Source organism: Heteronotia binoei, chromosome 7 (assembly GCF_032191835.1).
Source record: "Heteronotia binoei isolate CCM8104 ecotype False Entrance Well chromosome 7, APGP_CSIRO_Hbin_v1, whole genome shotgun sequence".
In the NCBI taxonomy this organism is placed as follows: Eukaryota; Metazoa; Chordata; class Lepidosauria; order Squamata; family Gekkonidae; genus Heteronotia; species Heteronotia binoei.
In genome coordinates this window covers 2,859,031-2,874,603 of record NC_083229.1, presented here as the reverse complement: position 1 = coordinate 2,874,603, position 15,573 = coordinate 2,859,031, and the positions used below count along the sequence as shown (strand labels likewise).

General features: G+C 50.9%; 1 protein-coding gene across 1 annotated transcript in view; it reads left to right on the top strand.

The window, feature by feature from the left end:
- RECQL4 (RecQ like helicase 4) overlaps nt 1-15,573 on the top strand; it is a 73,451-nt gene that overhangs the window by 53,613 nt on the left and 4,265 nt on the right. The window contains exons 20-23 of the mRNA XM_060243162.1: nt 6,288-6,460; nt 10,630-10,816; nt 12,348-12,516; nt 14,003-14,111. Coding sequence (XP_060099145.1) covers nt 6,288-6,460; nt 10,630-10,816; nt 12,348-12,516; nt 14,003-14,111 — 638 coding nt within the window. The remainder of the gene's footprint in view (nt 1-6,287; nt 6,461-10,629; nt 10,817-12,347; nt 12,517-14,002; nt 14,112-15,573) is intronic.

Genomic DNA, 15,573 nt, shown 5'->3' with positions numbered 1-15,573 from the left:
TTCTCCTCAGTTCTCTCTTCCCGCCCTTTCCCCCCCCCCCTCCCCCCCGCATGGAAAAGCGGTGGGGATTTTTCAAGAGGTGCAGGAACTGCGGTAGCAAAATCGCTCCCCCAGACGGGCACGCTCTTTGTCTTTTTTGCCTGGGAGAGACACACATCCCTGACGCGTGTGTTCACTGCGCGAAGTTTTCCCGCCAAACGAAGAAAAACCGCGCGGGACGTTTAGCGGCGGCACTGATGGAAAAAGCTCTGTCGCCTAAGAAGATGTCGACGGCGCAGCACAAGCCGTCAACGTCGGAGTCGCTCGGCACCGACAAGAGCGCCCCCGACGCCGATCGCCCCACGAAGTCGGGCTCGGCATCAAGGTCCGCCTCCTCCACTCCTGCAAAACGGCCAAGGGAGGAGAAGGGACCTCAGCCGGAAGCGAAGAAGAAAAAGTCGGATAAGCATCGGTCGTCCGCGACTTCGCTCCCGACATCGCCATCGCCATCGGAATCGGCAGCGAGAGTTCCACCGTTGAAGCTATTCGCCTCCCCTCGCCGCCGTTCAAGCCCCCCGGTATTGGCATCGATGTCGACGCAAATCGCCATATCCTCCGACTCGGACCGCGACTTTGATCTATCGCAACGATCGGGGGCAGAAGGTAGTCCACCAGATACACATATGGTGGAGGACACTGTTCAATCCCGAACACCGACCCGAGACCCATCGGTCAGCCCCGATCATCGGCGGAACCGAAGCCCCAAAAAGGATCGACCCACTACACCTAGAGAAGACGGCGGGCGCGACTACTCAACCAGCCCTCGGCGTAGTCCCCGGGGTCGACATCGATCCCGAGATTCAGAGGAGAGATCCCGCGTCAGAGATCGATCTCCTCGGAAACCACCGCCCCCAATGTCATGGGATCAGCGGCAGTGGCAATACCTATACGGGTCGTGCCCTATGCCCTCCATGTTCCCCTGGTTCACACCCAGACCTCTGGATTGGGACCAGCAGTCTGAAGCATCAGTACGATCCCGGACGTCGTACAAGCCGAGGCACACTCCGTCGGCGTCGGTGTCAAAACCACCTGACACGACACCGCCAAAAACACAAAAGACTTCCCCACGACGGCGAAGTTCGGAGAGTCGAAAGACCCCTGAGTCACCAAAGGCTCCAGAGACGCCCAAACATTCCTCGGAGCACTCGGGCTCGGTAGAAGGCTCCCCCAGATCTGAGGAAGGTTCTCCCCGGGAAGACCAAGACATCTCCTCCCCAGAGGAACCGGCTCCATCAAGTAAAGTGGGCGAGGAGCTCCCCATATCCCCATCCGAGGACTTGAAATCGTATGGGGATCTAATTAGAAGGATGGCACACACCCTGTCGCTACCGACGGTCCAACCAGAGCCGGTAGTCACCGACAACGTGTTCGATGTCGTCCAGCTAGACACCTCGACGGCCATCGCCTTACCGCTTACAACGGTCATGCTCCACACCACAAAATCGTCCTGGGACAAACCAGCTTCAACACCAATAAGCTCCCGCAGGCTGGACCATATGTATCGAGTCCAGGAATCCACAGCAGAGTTTTTATTTACCCACCCGAAACCAAACTCTGTAGTAGTGGCATCGTCCTCAAAGGCCAGAAAGACAAATGCTTCTCCCCCAGACAAAGAAGGGAAGAAACTAGACAACCTAGGCAGAAAGTTCTACACAGCAGGTTCGTTAGGAGTAAAAGTTGCAAACTATGGAGCGTGTATGGGCCGTTATCAATATGCCCTGTGGGACCAATTGTCGGCTCTACCAGACCTGTCAGAACAAACCAAACAGGCAATGAAGAAAATCCAAAGGGAAGGCATTGCATTAGCAAAACAGCAAATCAATTCTGCCAAACACGCAGGTGACATTGCAGCAAAGACACTTACCTCAGCGATCACCCTAAGACGTCACTCTTGGTTGCGGTCCACGGCGCTCCAGCAGGATACACAATCCTGCATCGAAGATCTCCCATTCGATGGAAGCGGATTATTCAGCTCCAATACCGATACCATACTGCAGGAGATGGATAAAAGTATTAAAACGTCACGCAATTTAGGGGTCCCCATCTCATCTAGGCCCCAAGGGAGACGCTCCTGGAACAAGCCGTGGAACAAGAAGCAGTTCCCCAAGCAGCCTACAGAACAACAATGGAGACCCAAGGGCTCCACACCTTACTCCAAACCTCCGTACACCCCCAAAACGAAGTACTCACCTACTTCATCACAGTCATCCAGACAAAAGGGGAGTAGACCGTCCAAACAGGGTCTTTGACTGCCCTTCCCCCTGTTTTATCCCTTCCCCTTCGGACCCGGACCATACCAGACTTTTCCCTTATTTCCAGGCATGGTCCATAATCACTACGGACAAATGGGTCTTGTCGATAATCCGGATGGGTTATCAAATAGAATTCAGAGAAAACCCTACAGTTCCCACCGTCATCCACACCAGGGTGTCCCTCACACTACAGACAGAGGTTCAATCCTTGCTCGAGAAAGATGCAATAGAACGGGTACCAGTCAACCAGATTGGACAAGGTTTTTACTCCCGATATTTCACCATCCCCAAAAAAGATGGAGGCCTTCGGCCCATTATGGACCTACGAGGCCTGAACCATTTCATACCAAACCAGAAATTCAGAATGGTCTCCCTACAAAACATCCTACCCCTACTGAACCAAGGGGATTGGATGGCCACACTGGACCTGCAAGATGCCTACTTTCATGTAACTATACACCACGACTACAGGAAGTTCCTCAGGTTTGCAGTTGGAGACTCCCACTACCAATACAAAGCCTTGCCTTTTGGCCTCTCCACGGCACCGAGAGTTTTTACAAAGACCATGGTGGTGGTGGCAGCTCATCTACGTCTACAAGGGATCACTATCTTTCCTTACATAGACGATTGGCTGCTGGTGGCGAGTTCGAAACCCCTACTACTACAGCACATAGAAGTCACCTTAACCCTTCTGCAAACCTTAGGCCTACAGGTCAACCTAAAGAAATCGGCACTGCAACCCGCTCAGAGGGTGCAATTCATAGGGGCCATTCTGGACTCACAAGTTTGCAGGGCATTCCTCCCAGCACAAAGAGCGGAGGATATCCAATCCCTAATACATGTGTTCTTAGTCAACCATACAGTCACAGCGTTCCAAGTCCAACGCCTCCTGGGCTTAATGGCAGCGACCACGGCAGTACTGAAATTCGCCAGATTCCACATGCGAATGCTACAGTTATGGTTTCTGCGCGTGTTCAACTGTCAGACAGACCTCCCCTCACGCCAACTGACGGTCCCAACGTCAGTAATCTGGACTCTATACTGGTGGCAGGAAAAGCAGAACCTCCTCCAGGGAGCCCCATTTCACAGGCAGACTCCCACATTCACCATAACGACGGATGCATCCTTATGGGGCTGGGGAGCACATGCGAACGATATGTGTGTGGGGGGCAGATGGCCTCAGGGCCTTCTGCGCTGCCACATCAATTTCCTAGAGCTGCTGGCCATACATCATGCCATTCTCTCATTCAGACACCAGATTGTGGGGAGAACGGTAGCGATCTTGACAGACAACACCACAGCCCTATCTTATGTAAACAGACAAGGCGGCACAGTCTCAAGGAAGTTATGCCTTCTAGCGCTACAGATTTGGGAAATTTGCAGAGAGTCGAACGTTACCCTAGTAGCCACTCACCTACCGGGCAATCTGAATGCCTGTGCGGATTACCTCAGTCGGGGAGGGGCCTCACTCCACGAGTGGGAACTCAACTGGGAGTTCCTCCTACCGGTGTTCCAGAAGTGGGGCACACCGGAAGTGGATGTCTTTGCCACACGCAACACCGCAAAATGCGACAAATTTTGCTGCAGAGGGGGTGCAGACCCTCTGTCGTTGGGAGATGGGTTACTGATCCCATGGACTCGCTTGCATGTGTACCTCTTTCCACCAATCCCGCTAATTACGAGGGTGATTCACAAGATTCAACTCGAACACCCCAAGGGGATTCTCATCACACCGTGGTGGCCCAGACAGCAGTGGTTCTCTCCGATACTGAGGCTGTCTCGCGGAATGTTCCACCAATTTCCGATGAGCCCAGACCTTCTACTGTCACACGAGGGACGAGTGATTCACCACGACGTGCCTCACTTGAAACTCACGGCATGGAGGCTGGTGTGACGACATTGTCCGATAGAGCCCGGGACGTTATGTTGAATAGTAGAAAATCATCCACGAGAAAATCATATGATTATAAATGGACAAGGTTTATCCAATTTGTGAACAAAACTAACAGGGAACCCAAGACAGCAGGCCTCCCACTAATCCTGGACTTTCTGCTCTCACTCCTTGACAGGGGACTAACGGTGTCATCTGTGAGAGTGTACTTAGCAGCCATATCGGCTAACCATGAACAACTTGAAGGCCACTCTGTGTTCTCACACCCTGATACTAAACGGTTCTTAAAGGGCCTAGCCAAGTTGTACCCTGCGGTGCGAATCCCAGCCCCTGCTTGGGACCTCCCAGCGGTACTACGGGCATTAACGGGAAAACCCTTCGAACCCATGGCGACATGTTCCTTGCAATTACTGTCCTGGAAAACAGCCTTCTTGGTGGCCGTTACCTCTGCTCGCAGGGTTGGTGAACTGGCAGCGCTGCGCTGCGACGACCCATATTTAAAATTCAGTACGGAAGGAGTGTGCTTACGTCCTGATGTAACATTTCTTCCGAAAGTAACGTCTGCTTTTCACCTGAATGCAGAAATATGCCTACCCACATACTTTCCTAATCCAAGTACAGACTCCGAAAGGAGACTCCATACACTGGATGTGAAAAGGGCTCTCTCATTCTACTTGCATAGAGTGGGACCTGGACGAAGGGACCCTAGACTCTTTGTCTCGTACTCCACAACATCGCAAGGTGTAAGAGTTTCGTCGCAGCGAATCTCTAAGTGGTTAACCGAGACTATAAAACTGTGCTACCTGTTGAACAAGCAACCTCTGCCAAGACAGATTAGAGCTCATTCCACGAGAGCCCTAGCTACTTCGGCAGCCTTTATGAGAGGAATACCACTGAAAGACATTTGTGATGCTGCCACTTGGTCCTCCTCGCATACGTTTATCAACCATTATGCGCTGGACCTGAACTGGCGTAGACGCTCATCAGTGGGCCGTGCGGTGCTTCAAGAGGTTTCTCGCTGATGGACCGTTGCACCCTCCTCCAGGTAGGACTTTGGCTTGCTAATCTCCCATCAGTGTGATGCACAGAGACCACGAAGAAGATAAACAGGTTTCCTACCTGTAACTGATGATCTTCGAGTGGTCATCTGTGCAGTCACACTACCCGCCCTCCTTCCCCTCCGCTGCCGGTCCATCTATACGGGCTTACGCAGCGGTCAGAAGGAACTGGCGGGATGTCCGCTCCGGTCCCTGTGAGCATGCGCGGTGGGGCTTCTGCGCATGCGCACTGGGCCTGGGGCGCGGAAATCCGCAGCTTTCAAGAATACCGATCGAGATCGGCGCGGGCGCCTATATCCCATCAGTGTGACTGCACAGATGACCACTCGAAGATCATCAGTTACAGGTAGGAAACCTGTTTTTTTTCACCCCTATTTGCCTGGATCCTTTTTTAGTTGGAGATGCTGGGAATTGAACCGGGGACCTTCTGCTTACCAAGCAGGTGCTCTACCACTGAGCCACCACCCCTCCCCTAAAGGTTTTGGGAGATCCACTGTTCATATGAACCTATGAAGCTGCCTTCTACTGAATCAGACCCTCTTTGGTCCATCAAAGTCAGTCTTCTCTACTCAGACTGGCAGCGGCTCTCCAGGGTCTCAAGCTGAGATTTTCCACACCTCATTGCCTGGACCCTTTTTAGTTGGAGATGCCGGGGATTGAACCTGGGACCTTCTGCTTACCAAGCAGGTGCTCTACCACTGAGCCACCACCCCTCCCTAAAGTCAGTCTTGTCTACTCAGACTGGCAGTGGCTCTCCAGGGTCTCAAGCTGAGGTTTTTCACGCCTACTTGCCTGGACCCTTTTAGTTGGAGATGCCAGGGATTGAACCTGGGACCTTCTGCTTCCCAAGCAGATGCTCTGCCACTGAGCCACCGTCCCTCAAAGCCCTGTTTAGCTTCCAAGATCTGAAGAGACTAAGCGTGCCTGGGCTACCCAGCTGAGGGCAAGCGCATTGTTTGTAGGACTCTGTGTAAAGGAGCGCCAAGCCAAGGGGGGATTCCTTTCCTCTCTTCCCCTGGCTGGAGCTGTCCTCTCTGCCTCCCCCAGGTGCCCCCCTCTGGCAGTCTGCCTGGCCCAGCAGCGCCTCAAAGGGGTCGATCTCGCGCACGCCAGCTCCGTGGAGTTTGACGTCGTCGAGCTGTCCGACTCCATGGGCTGGGAGGTCCTGCCCGTGAAACGCGCCCTCCGCCAGCTGCAGTGGAACACGTCGCCGCAGAATGGTAAGCGAAGGCGGGCCCTCCCCGCTGGGTGGAGAGAAGGGCTTCGGAGGGCGGGATGCCACGGGGGCCCAAGTTGCCGCTCAAGCGTGGATCGGGAAGGGGGCAGGGAAGCCAGGTCTCGGGGGGTCTGCCGATCTGCTTGCATAGACCATACATTAATGTGGTATCCTGAATGCGCTGTGAGAGGTATTAGTCTGAGGACCTTTTCAGAGTCAGCTTATGAAGAAGCTGGAAAGGCAGCAGAACGCAATTCAAACCGGTGGCTGCGTGAAGGAAAGAATTACTCCTTTGAAGCTGACGCTATGGAAGGACTCCCTTTGAAACTTTACACTTGAGGCATAGCACTCCTTACAGACTTTATGAAGACTGGTGTTCGGAGTCTACCTTTGATATTGTTTATATGGGATATTGTTCTTTGTTCTTTAATGTCTGGATGTTTTATAAGAACATAAGAGAAGCCATGTTAGATCAGGCCAATGGCCCATCCAGTCCACCACTCTGTGTCACACAGCGGCCAAATATACACACACACACACACTGTGGCTAATAGCCACTGATGGACCTCTGCTCCATATTTATATCTAACCCCCTCTTGAAGGTGGCTATGCTTGTAGCCGCCACCACCTCCTGTGGCAGTGAATTCCACATGTTAATCACCCTTTGGGTGAAGAAGTACTTCCTTTTATCCATTCTAACCTGACTGCTCAGCAATTTCATCGAATGCCCACGAGTTCTTGTATTGTAAGAAAGGGAGAAAAGGATTTCTTTCTCTGCTTTCTCCATCCCATGCAGAATCTTGTCAACCTCTATCATGTCACCCCGCAGTCGACGTTTCTCCAAGCTAAAGATAATAAATATAATGCATTAATTTTTTGTAAGTTGTCCATTTGTTTTTTGACACAATAGGTTTGGGGTTTTTTGGATTTTTGCATAGACCATACAGCTGCTTTGTCCAAATGACTCACCGGCTTCACCCGGCTGCTGGGGGAATGGGGAGGGGTGCGGCCGCAAGGCAGAGCATCTGCTTGGCACGCCACAGGTTTCTGCTTCAAGGTTTTGGTTATGACCTTTCAGGCCCTGAGCGGTCTGGGACCGAGGCATCTGCAGGACCGCCTCCTCCACAATATCCCTGGAAGAACGTTGCGCTCCGCTGGTCGAAATCTGCTGGTGATCCCTGGACCGAAAGAGGTTTCGGCTGTCCTCAACGAGGGCCGGGGCTTTTTCAGTCCTGGCCCCGACTTGGCGGAACGCTCTGCCGGAAGACCTCAGGGCCCTGCGGAATCTTCCACAGTTCCGCAGGGCCTGTAAGAAGAAGATATTGGATTTATATCCCGCTCTCCACTCCAAAGAGTCTCAGAGCGGCTCACAATCTCCTTTACCTTCCTCCCCCACAACAGACACCCTGTGAGGTGGGTGGGGCTGGAGAGGGCTCTCACAGCAGCTGTCCTTTCAAGGACAACCTCTGCCAGAGCTATGGCTGACCCAAGGCCATGCTAGCAGGTGCAAGTGGAGGAGTGGGGAATCAAACCTGGTTCTCCCAGATAAGAGTCCGCACACTTAACCACTACACCAAACTGGCTCTCTGTAAGGCAGAGATGTTCCGCCAAGCCTTTGCAAAAGGACAGCGACGGTTGCTCTGCTGACACCTTCTTCTCCCCACCCCTGCTGGGGCGCATGCATGAACACGAGACAGCCACCCCCATTCAGTGCCCTGTGAGAGCCTCGGACATCCCAGACCTACTAGATATGGGGGTGGCTACAGAAGATGGGCACCCAGCAGCAATAAAAAGCTCTGCCCTGCCTTTAGCTTGGCTTAGAACATAAGAGAAGCCATGTTGGATCAGGCCAGTGGCCCCTCTAGTCCAACACTCTGTGTCATACATAAGAGAAGCCATGTTGGATCAGGCCAGTGGCCCCTCTAGTCCAACACTCTGTGTCATACATAAGAGAAGCCATGTTGGATTAGGCCAGTGGCCCCTCCAGTCCAACACTCTGTGTCACACATAAGAGAAGCCATGTTGGATCAGGCCAGTGGCCCCTCCAGTCCAACACTCTGTGTCACACATAAGAGAAGCCATGTTGGATTAGGCCAGTGACCCCTCCAGTCCAACACTCTGTGTCACACATAAGAGAAGCCATGTTGGATTAGGCCAGTGGCCCATCCAGTCCAACACTCTGTGTCACATAAGAACATAAGAGAAACCATGTTGGATCAGGCCAGTGGCCCCTCCAGTCCAATACTGTGTGTCACATAAGAACATAAGAGAAGCCATGATGGATCAGGCCAATGGCCCATCCAGTCCAACACTCCAGTCACATAAGAACATAAGAGAAGCCATGTTGGATCAGGCCAGTGGCCCCTCTAGTCCAACACTCTATGTCATACATAAGAGAAGCCCTGTTGGATCAGGCCAGTGGCCCCTCTAGTCCAATACTGTGTGTCACATAAGAACATAAGAGAAGCCATGCTGGATCAGGCCAATGGCCCCTCCAGTCCAACACTCTGTGTCACATAAGAATGTAAGAGAAGCCATGTTGGATCAGGCCAATGGCCCCTCCAGTCCAATACTGTGTGTCACATAAGAACATAAGAGAAGCCATGATGGATCAGGCCAATGGCCCATCCAGTCCAACACTCCAGTCATATAAGAACAAAAGAGAAGCCATGTTGGATCAGGCCAATGGCCCCTCCAGTCCAATACTCTGTGTCACATAAGAACATAAGAGAAGCCATGTTGGATCAGGCCAATGGCCCCTCCAGTCCAACACTCTGTGTCACATAAGAACATAAGAGAAGCCATGTTGGATCAGGCCAGTGGCCCCTCTAGTCCAACACTCTGTGTCATACATAAGAGAAGACATGTTGGATCAGGCCAGTGGCCCCTCTAGTCCAACACTCTGTGTCATACATAAGAGAAGCCATGTTGGATTAGGCCAGTGGCCCCTCCAGTCCAACACTCTGTGTCACACATAAGAGAAGCCATGTTGGATCAGGCCAGTGGCCCCTCCAGTCCAACACTCTGTGTCACACATAAGAGAAGCCATGTTGGATTAGGCCAGTGACCCCTCCAGTCCAACACTCTGTGTCACACATAAGAGAAGCCATGTTGGATTAGGCCAGTGGCCCATCCAGTCCAACACTCTGTGTCACATAAGAACATAAGAGAAACCATGTTGGATCAGGCCAGTGGCCCCTCCAGTCCAATACTGTGTGTCACATAAGAACATAAGAGAAGCCATGATGGATCAGGCCAATGGCCCATCCAGTCCAACACTCCAGTCACATAAGAACATAAGAGAAGCCATGTTGGATCAGGCCAGTGGCCCCTCTAGTCCAACACTCTATGTCATACATAAGAGAAGCCCTGTTGGATCAGGCCAGTGGCCCCTCTAGTCCAATACTGTGTGTCACATAAGAACATAAGAGAAGCCATGCTGGATCAGGCCAATGGCCCCTCCAGTCCAACACTCTGTGTCACATAAGAATGTAAGAGAAGCCATGTTGGATCAGGCCAATGGCCCCTCCAGTCCAATACTGTGTGTCACATAAGAACATAAGAGAAGCCATGATGGATCAGGCCAATGGCCCATCCAGTCCAACACTCCAGTCACATAAGAACATAAGAGAAGCCATGTTGGATCAGGCCAATGGCCCCTCCAGTCCAATACTCTGTGTCACATAAGAACATAAGAGAAGCCATGTTGGATCAGGCCAATGGCCCCTCCAGTCCAGCACTCTGTGTCACATAAGAACATAAGAGAAGCCATGATGGATCAGTCCAATGGCCCCTCCAGTCCAACACTCTGTGTCACATAAGAGAAGCCCTGTTGGATCAGGCCAATGGCTCATCCAGCCCAGCACTCTGTGTCACATAAGAACATAAGAGAAGCCCTGTTGGATCAGGCCAGTGGCCCATCCACTCTAACACTCTGTGTCACACAGTGGCCAAAAAAAGGAGGTGCACAAGTGGGGCTAGAAGCCCTTCCACTTTGCCCCCCCCCAAGTACCAAGAATACAGAGCATCACTGCCCCAGACAGTTCCAACAATACGCTGTGGCTAATAGCGTATAGGTTAAAAAGCAGCAGTTGGATACAGCTGCACCTGAGGATTGCAAGGCTTTCCCACACACCTGCCAAGCGTCTCTTCCTCCCCTCTGCCCTGGCACAGGTGCCCACGTGTCTGGGAAGAGCAGGATCCTGGTGGAGTTCAGCGAGCTCTCCTTCCACCTGCGCTCCTACGGCGACTTCACCGATCGAGAGCTGGACTCCGTGTGTGACTTCCTGCACCGCCGAGTCGTGGGCCGTGAAAAGGCTGCCCTTCGCCAGCTCCAGTTTTGCTTCCAAGCCTTCCAGAGGTGGGTGGTGGTCAGCAGGCCCTAAAAACTTCCTTCAACTAAGGGTCAACTAAGTGGACAGATGAAAGGATTGGCTGATAAATTAGAGAGCTTTAGTGTTGTTCAAAAGATACGAAAAAAGAGATAACAGAGTTAGTTAAAATAACTAAATCTATAGAGGATAAGTTAATGATAACAGAACAGCGGGTCAGCACAATAGAACTTAAGCAATCAGAACTAACTGAAAAGGTGACTAAGATAGAAATGGGGAGTGCAGAATATGTTTTAAGATTTCTGAACGTCCCTGAGCAAAAGAATGAAGACCTAATAAGCTTACTAGGGGCTGCGCTGACACCAATTTTGGAAATGGAGAAATCTGAGCTAGAAAAGGAATTTGATTACGTGTATAGAGTTAACTCTTTATATGTAAAAAAACATGAACTACCTAGAGAGATACATCTTAAATTCGTCAGAAAGGGGATAAAGGAGAAAGTGTGGAGATTAGTAAGAGAACAACCAATAGTAGTTAAAAGGGAAAAGGATTAAAATAATGAGAGAAATCCCATGGTCAATTAGGCAGAAAAGAAAAGAATATATGAAATTGGCGATCATGTTACAGGATAATGGGATAATGTACAAGTGGCTTGTGCCAGAGGGGCTATTGTTTACTTTTCTGAACACAAGATAAAAAATTGATTCCAGGCCTAAGTTGGAAGATTTTTTAAATAACCAGGCAAAGAATTGGTCAAAAAATCCAAGTAAGGGTCATTCAAAAGAATTTGAAAGTTGGAAGGACTTGGATGAGACACGAAAGCAGGTCGATCCTCCGCAGACAAACGCGCAAGAGGAGGGCGAGGTTACTAATAGTGAGGATTTAATCCAAATAGAAACAAGACCCCAGAAAAAAAAGAAAAACATACAACCAGGGTTTTCTCCAGAGCTAGTGCTGTAAGAAGCTTTTCGTTGGATGACGGAATGCGGGAAGAGTCTCTAAGGCAAAGGAATCTGAAACAGTATTACAGGCAGCGTTAGACCTGGCAGAACAGCTCTGTCTTACAGGCCCTCCGGAATGGTAACAAATCTGGTAGGGCCCGAACCTCCATAGGGAGCTGATTCCACCAGGTCGGGGCCAGGGCCGAAAAAGCCAGGGATAGTGAAAAGATGTTGGCTGGCCAATCATAATGACCTCCAGGGCTCATATGGAGAGAGATGGTCCCACACTTTTTTTGGGGGGGAGGGCATGACTGTTTGACATTGGCCTTTTCCTCTTTCCTAGTTTTCCTTTGGTCCGTGAGATGCTAGGCTGGACGTGGCTTTTGCCGAGCAAAGCTTTCGATTGGCCGCCGGAGATTTGATTGACTGCGCTGTTTTTTTTTAAGAAACACCGCTTTGTCAGTAGCTGCCACCACAGCACAAGGATCTTCACTGCCGGACTGAAGGCAAACTGCGGCGGCCATTTTGTGTGTCAGAATCCCCAAAGTACCCACAAGCTTTAAAAGGTTGGGGATGCCAACCTATCTCCATCTCTCCCATCTTTTGCATTTTCGGGCAGTGTGGCTTTCCGGTCCAGCGCCTTGTGCTCTGACTGTGGGGACGAGGAGAGGAGCTCCAGACTCAAGGCCCTACTGATGGATTATTTTGAGAAGGAGCTGATGCCAGAAGAGGCAGACCCTGCATTCCAGGATGAAGAGCAGGACGTCGAGAGCCTCCAGGACATGAAAGTGAGCGAGATCCCGGTTTTGTTTGGATTTGGATTTAGGAATCGAGGGAATGCTTATTAAATTTGCAGACGATACTAAATTGGGAAGGGGTTGCAAACACAGAAGACAGAAACAGGATACAGGATGACCTTGACAGGCTGGGAAACCAGGCCCAAACCAATAAAATGAATTTTAACAGGGATAAATGTTCTACATTTTGGTAGGAAAAATCCAGTGCATGGTAATAGGATGGGGAAGACTTGTCTTGGCAGTAGTCTGTGCAAAAAGGATCTAGGGGTCTTAGTGGATCACACGCTGAACATGAATCAACAGTGTGATGCTGTGGCTAAAAGGGCAAATGCAATTTTGGGCTCTATCAACAGAAGTATAGTGTCCAGATCACGTGATGTGATGGTATCGCTTTATTCTGCTCTGGTTAGACCTCTCCTGGAGTCTTGTGTTCAGTTTTGGGCACCACATTTTAAGGATATAGACAAGCTGGAACGGGTCCAGAGGAGGGCGACGAAGATGGTGAGGGGTCTAGAGACCAAGTCCTATGAGGAAAGGTTGAAGGAGCTGGGGAGGTTTAGCCTGGAGAGGAGGCGGCTGAGAGGTGATAGGATCACCATCTTCAAGAATTTGAAGGGCTGTCATCTAGAGGATGGGGTGGAATTGTTTTCCGTGGCCCCAGAAGGTGGGACCAGAACCAGCGGGTTGAAATTAAATCAAAAGAGTTTCCGGCTCAACATGAGGAAGAACTTCCTGACTGTTAGAGCAGTTCCTCAGTGGAACAGGCTTCCTCGGGAAGTGGTGGGCTCTCCTTCCTTGGAGGTTTTTCAACAAAGGCTAGATGGCCATCTGACAGCAATGAGGCTCCTGTGAATTTAGGGGGAGGGGTTTGTGAGTTTCCTGCATCGTGCAGGGGGTTGGACTAGATGTCCCTGGAGGCCCCTTCCATATGATTCTATGATGGGTTCTCCAGTGGAACAGACTTCCTCCTCAGGAGGTGGTGGGCTCTCCTTCCTTGGAGGTTTTTAAACAAAGGCTGGATGGCCACCTGACTGCAATGAGGGTCTTGTGCATTGAGGGGGAGGTGTTTGTGAGTTTCCTGCATTGTGCAGGGGGTTGGACTAGATGACCCTGGAGGTCCCTTCCAACTCAGGGATTCTGTGATTTACTCTTTCTCCGGCTTCACAGGATGGAGCCAAACAGGCAGGGCTTCTGGGGAACCATTCTGCTGTGGCTAACGGTTTGTCTAGACCCGGGGTGTCAAACTCATTTGTTATGAGGGCTGGATCCGACATAAATGAGACCTTGTCGGGCCAGACCACGTGGGTCATAAAACGTAATGCCAGGTAGCAGCGACATGAGCTTTATAGAGGAGACAGACAAACTCAAAGATTTCTTTAAAAGTTAAAATATGCTTTAGAGAGGAGTCGTCTTGCTAACTGACATCTCCTGCTCTGGATTATTGCATCAACATCTGGCCTCTGCTTCCCGATTGCAGCTACGGGACTGGGAGGAGCAGATCCGAGCCGACATCCGCCACTTCCTGTCCATCCGCCAAGACGAGAAGTTCTCCGGCAGGGCCGTGGCCAGGGTGTTCCACGGCATCGGTAAGGCTGCAGTTCTCTTGCCGTCTCTCGGTCTCCGGGCTATTTTAACAGTGCATGCTGTGACACTGCAGTAGCACCATTTGGCAGCCCCTGGCTTTTAGGAACATGTATGAAGCTGCCGTCTACTGAATCAGACCCCCCTGGGTCCATCCTAGTCAGTATTGCCTACTCAGACTGGCAGCGGCTCTCCAGGGTCTCAAGCTGAGGCTTTTCACTCCTATTTGCCTGGACCCTTCTTAGTTTCCGCAGGACCAATTCCGCAGGGCCTGTAAGACCATCCTTTTCAAGCAGGCTTTTGTAGATGTTGATAGGATGGCTGTTTAATCCACCAATGATTTATCTAGTGACCCCTGCCATAATATAAGTGTACAGAATAACACCAGGAAGATCACCGCCGTTTAAATTATGGAATGACCCAGACATTCGAACTGGTTTTAGATTGTTGTTTTAAATTAATGTATAATTTCAATGTTGTTTTAAATCACCTTATATTGTATATTATATATTGTATAATGTTATTGAACTGTTGTTATCCGCCCTGAGCCTGCCTAGGCGGGGAGGACGAGATATAAATAAAAATTTATTATTATTATTATTATTATTAGTTGGAGATGCTGGGAATTGAACCTGGGATCCTCTGCTTACCAAGCAGATGCTCTACCCCTGAGCCCCCTTCCCTCCCCTCAAGTCAGTATTGTCTACTCAGACTGGCAGAGGCTCTCGGGGGTCTCAAGCTGAGCTTTTTCACTCCTACTTGCCTGGATCCTTCTTAGTTGGAGATGCCGGGGATTGAACCTGGGACCTTCTGCTAACCAATCAGGTGCTCTACCACTGAGCCACCATCCCTCCCTAAAGTCAGTCTTGTCTCCTCAGACTGGCAGCAGCTCTCCAGGGTCTCCAGCGGAGGTTTTTCACGCCTATTTGCCTGAACCCTTTTTCATTGGAGATGCCGGGGATTGAACCTGGGACCTTCTGCTTACCAAGCAGATGCTCTACCCCTGAGCCACCGTCCCTCCTTCCTTCCTAGGAACATATGAAGCTGCCTTCTACTGAATCAGACCCCCATGGGTCCATCCAAGTCAGTATTGCCTACTCAGACTGGCAGCTGCTCTCCAGGGTCTCAAGCTGAGGTTTTTCACGCCTATTTGCCTGAACCCTTTTTCGTTGGAGATGCCGGGGATTGAACTTGGGACCTTCTGCTTACCAATCAGATGCTCTACCACCGAGCCACTGTCCCTCCCTTTACAGCTTTTGGCTGTACCTTGTCCAGTCTGTTCCTTTGCGAAGTCAAAGGAATCTGACTGAGATGGGCCACTGTGGTGAAAAGCCAACAAAATCAGTGTTCCTAGGGCCCATCTGCATTGCTGTGTGTTTCGGCTTCTGGTTTCTCCAATGGATTCCTCTGCTTTCTTCTGTCTCTGACAAAGGGATGGGGGGGGGGGTTTGACTATTGAAAGCTCAC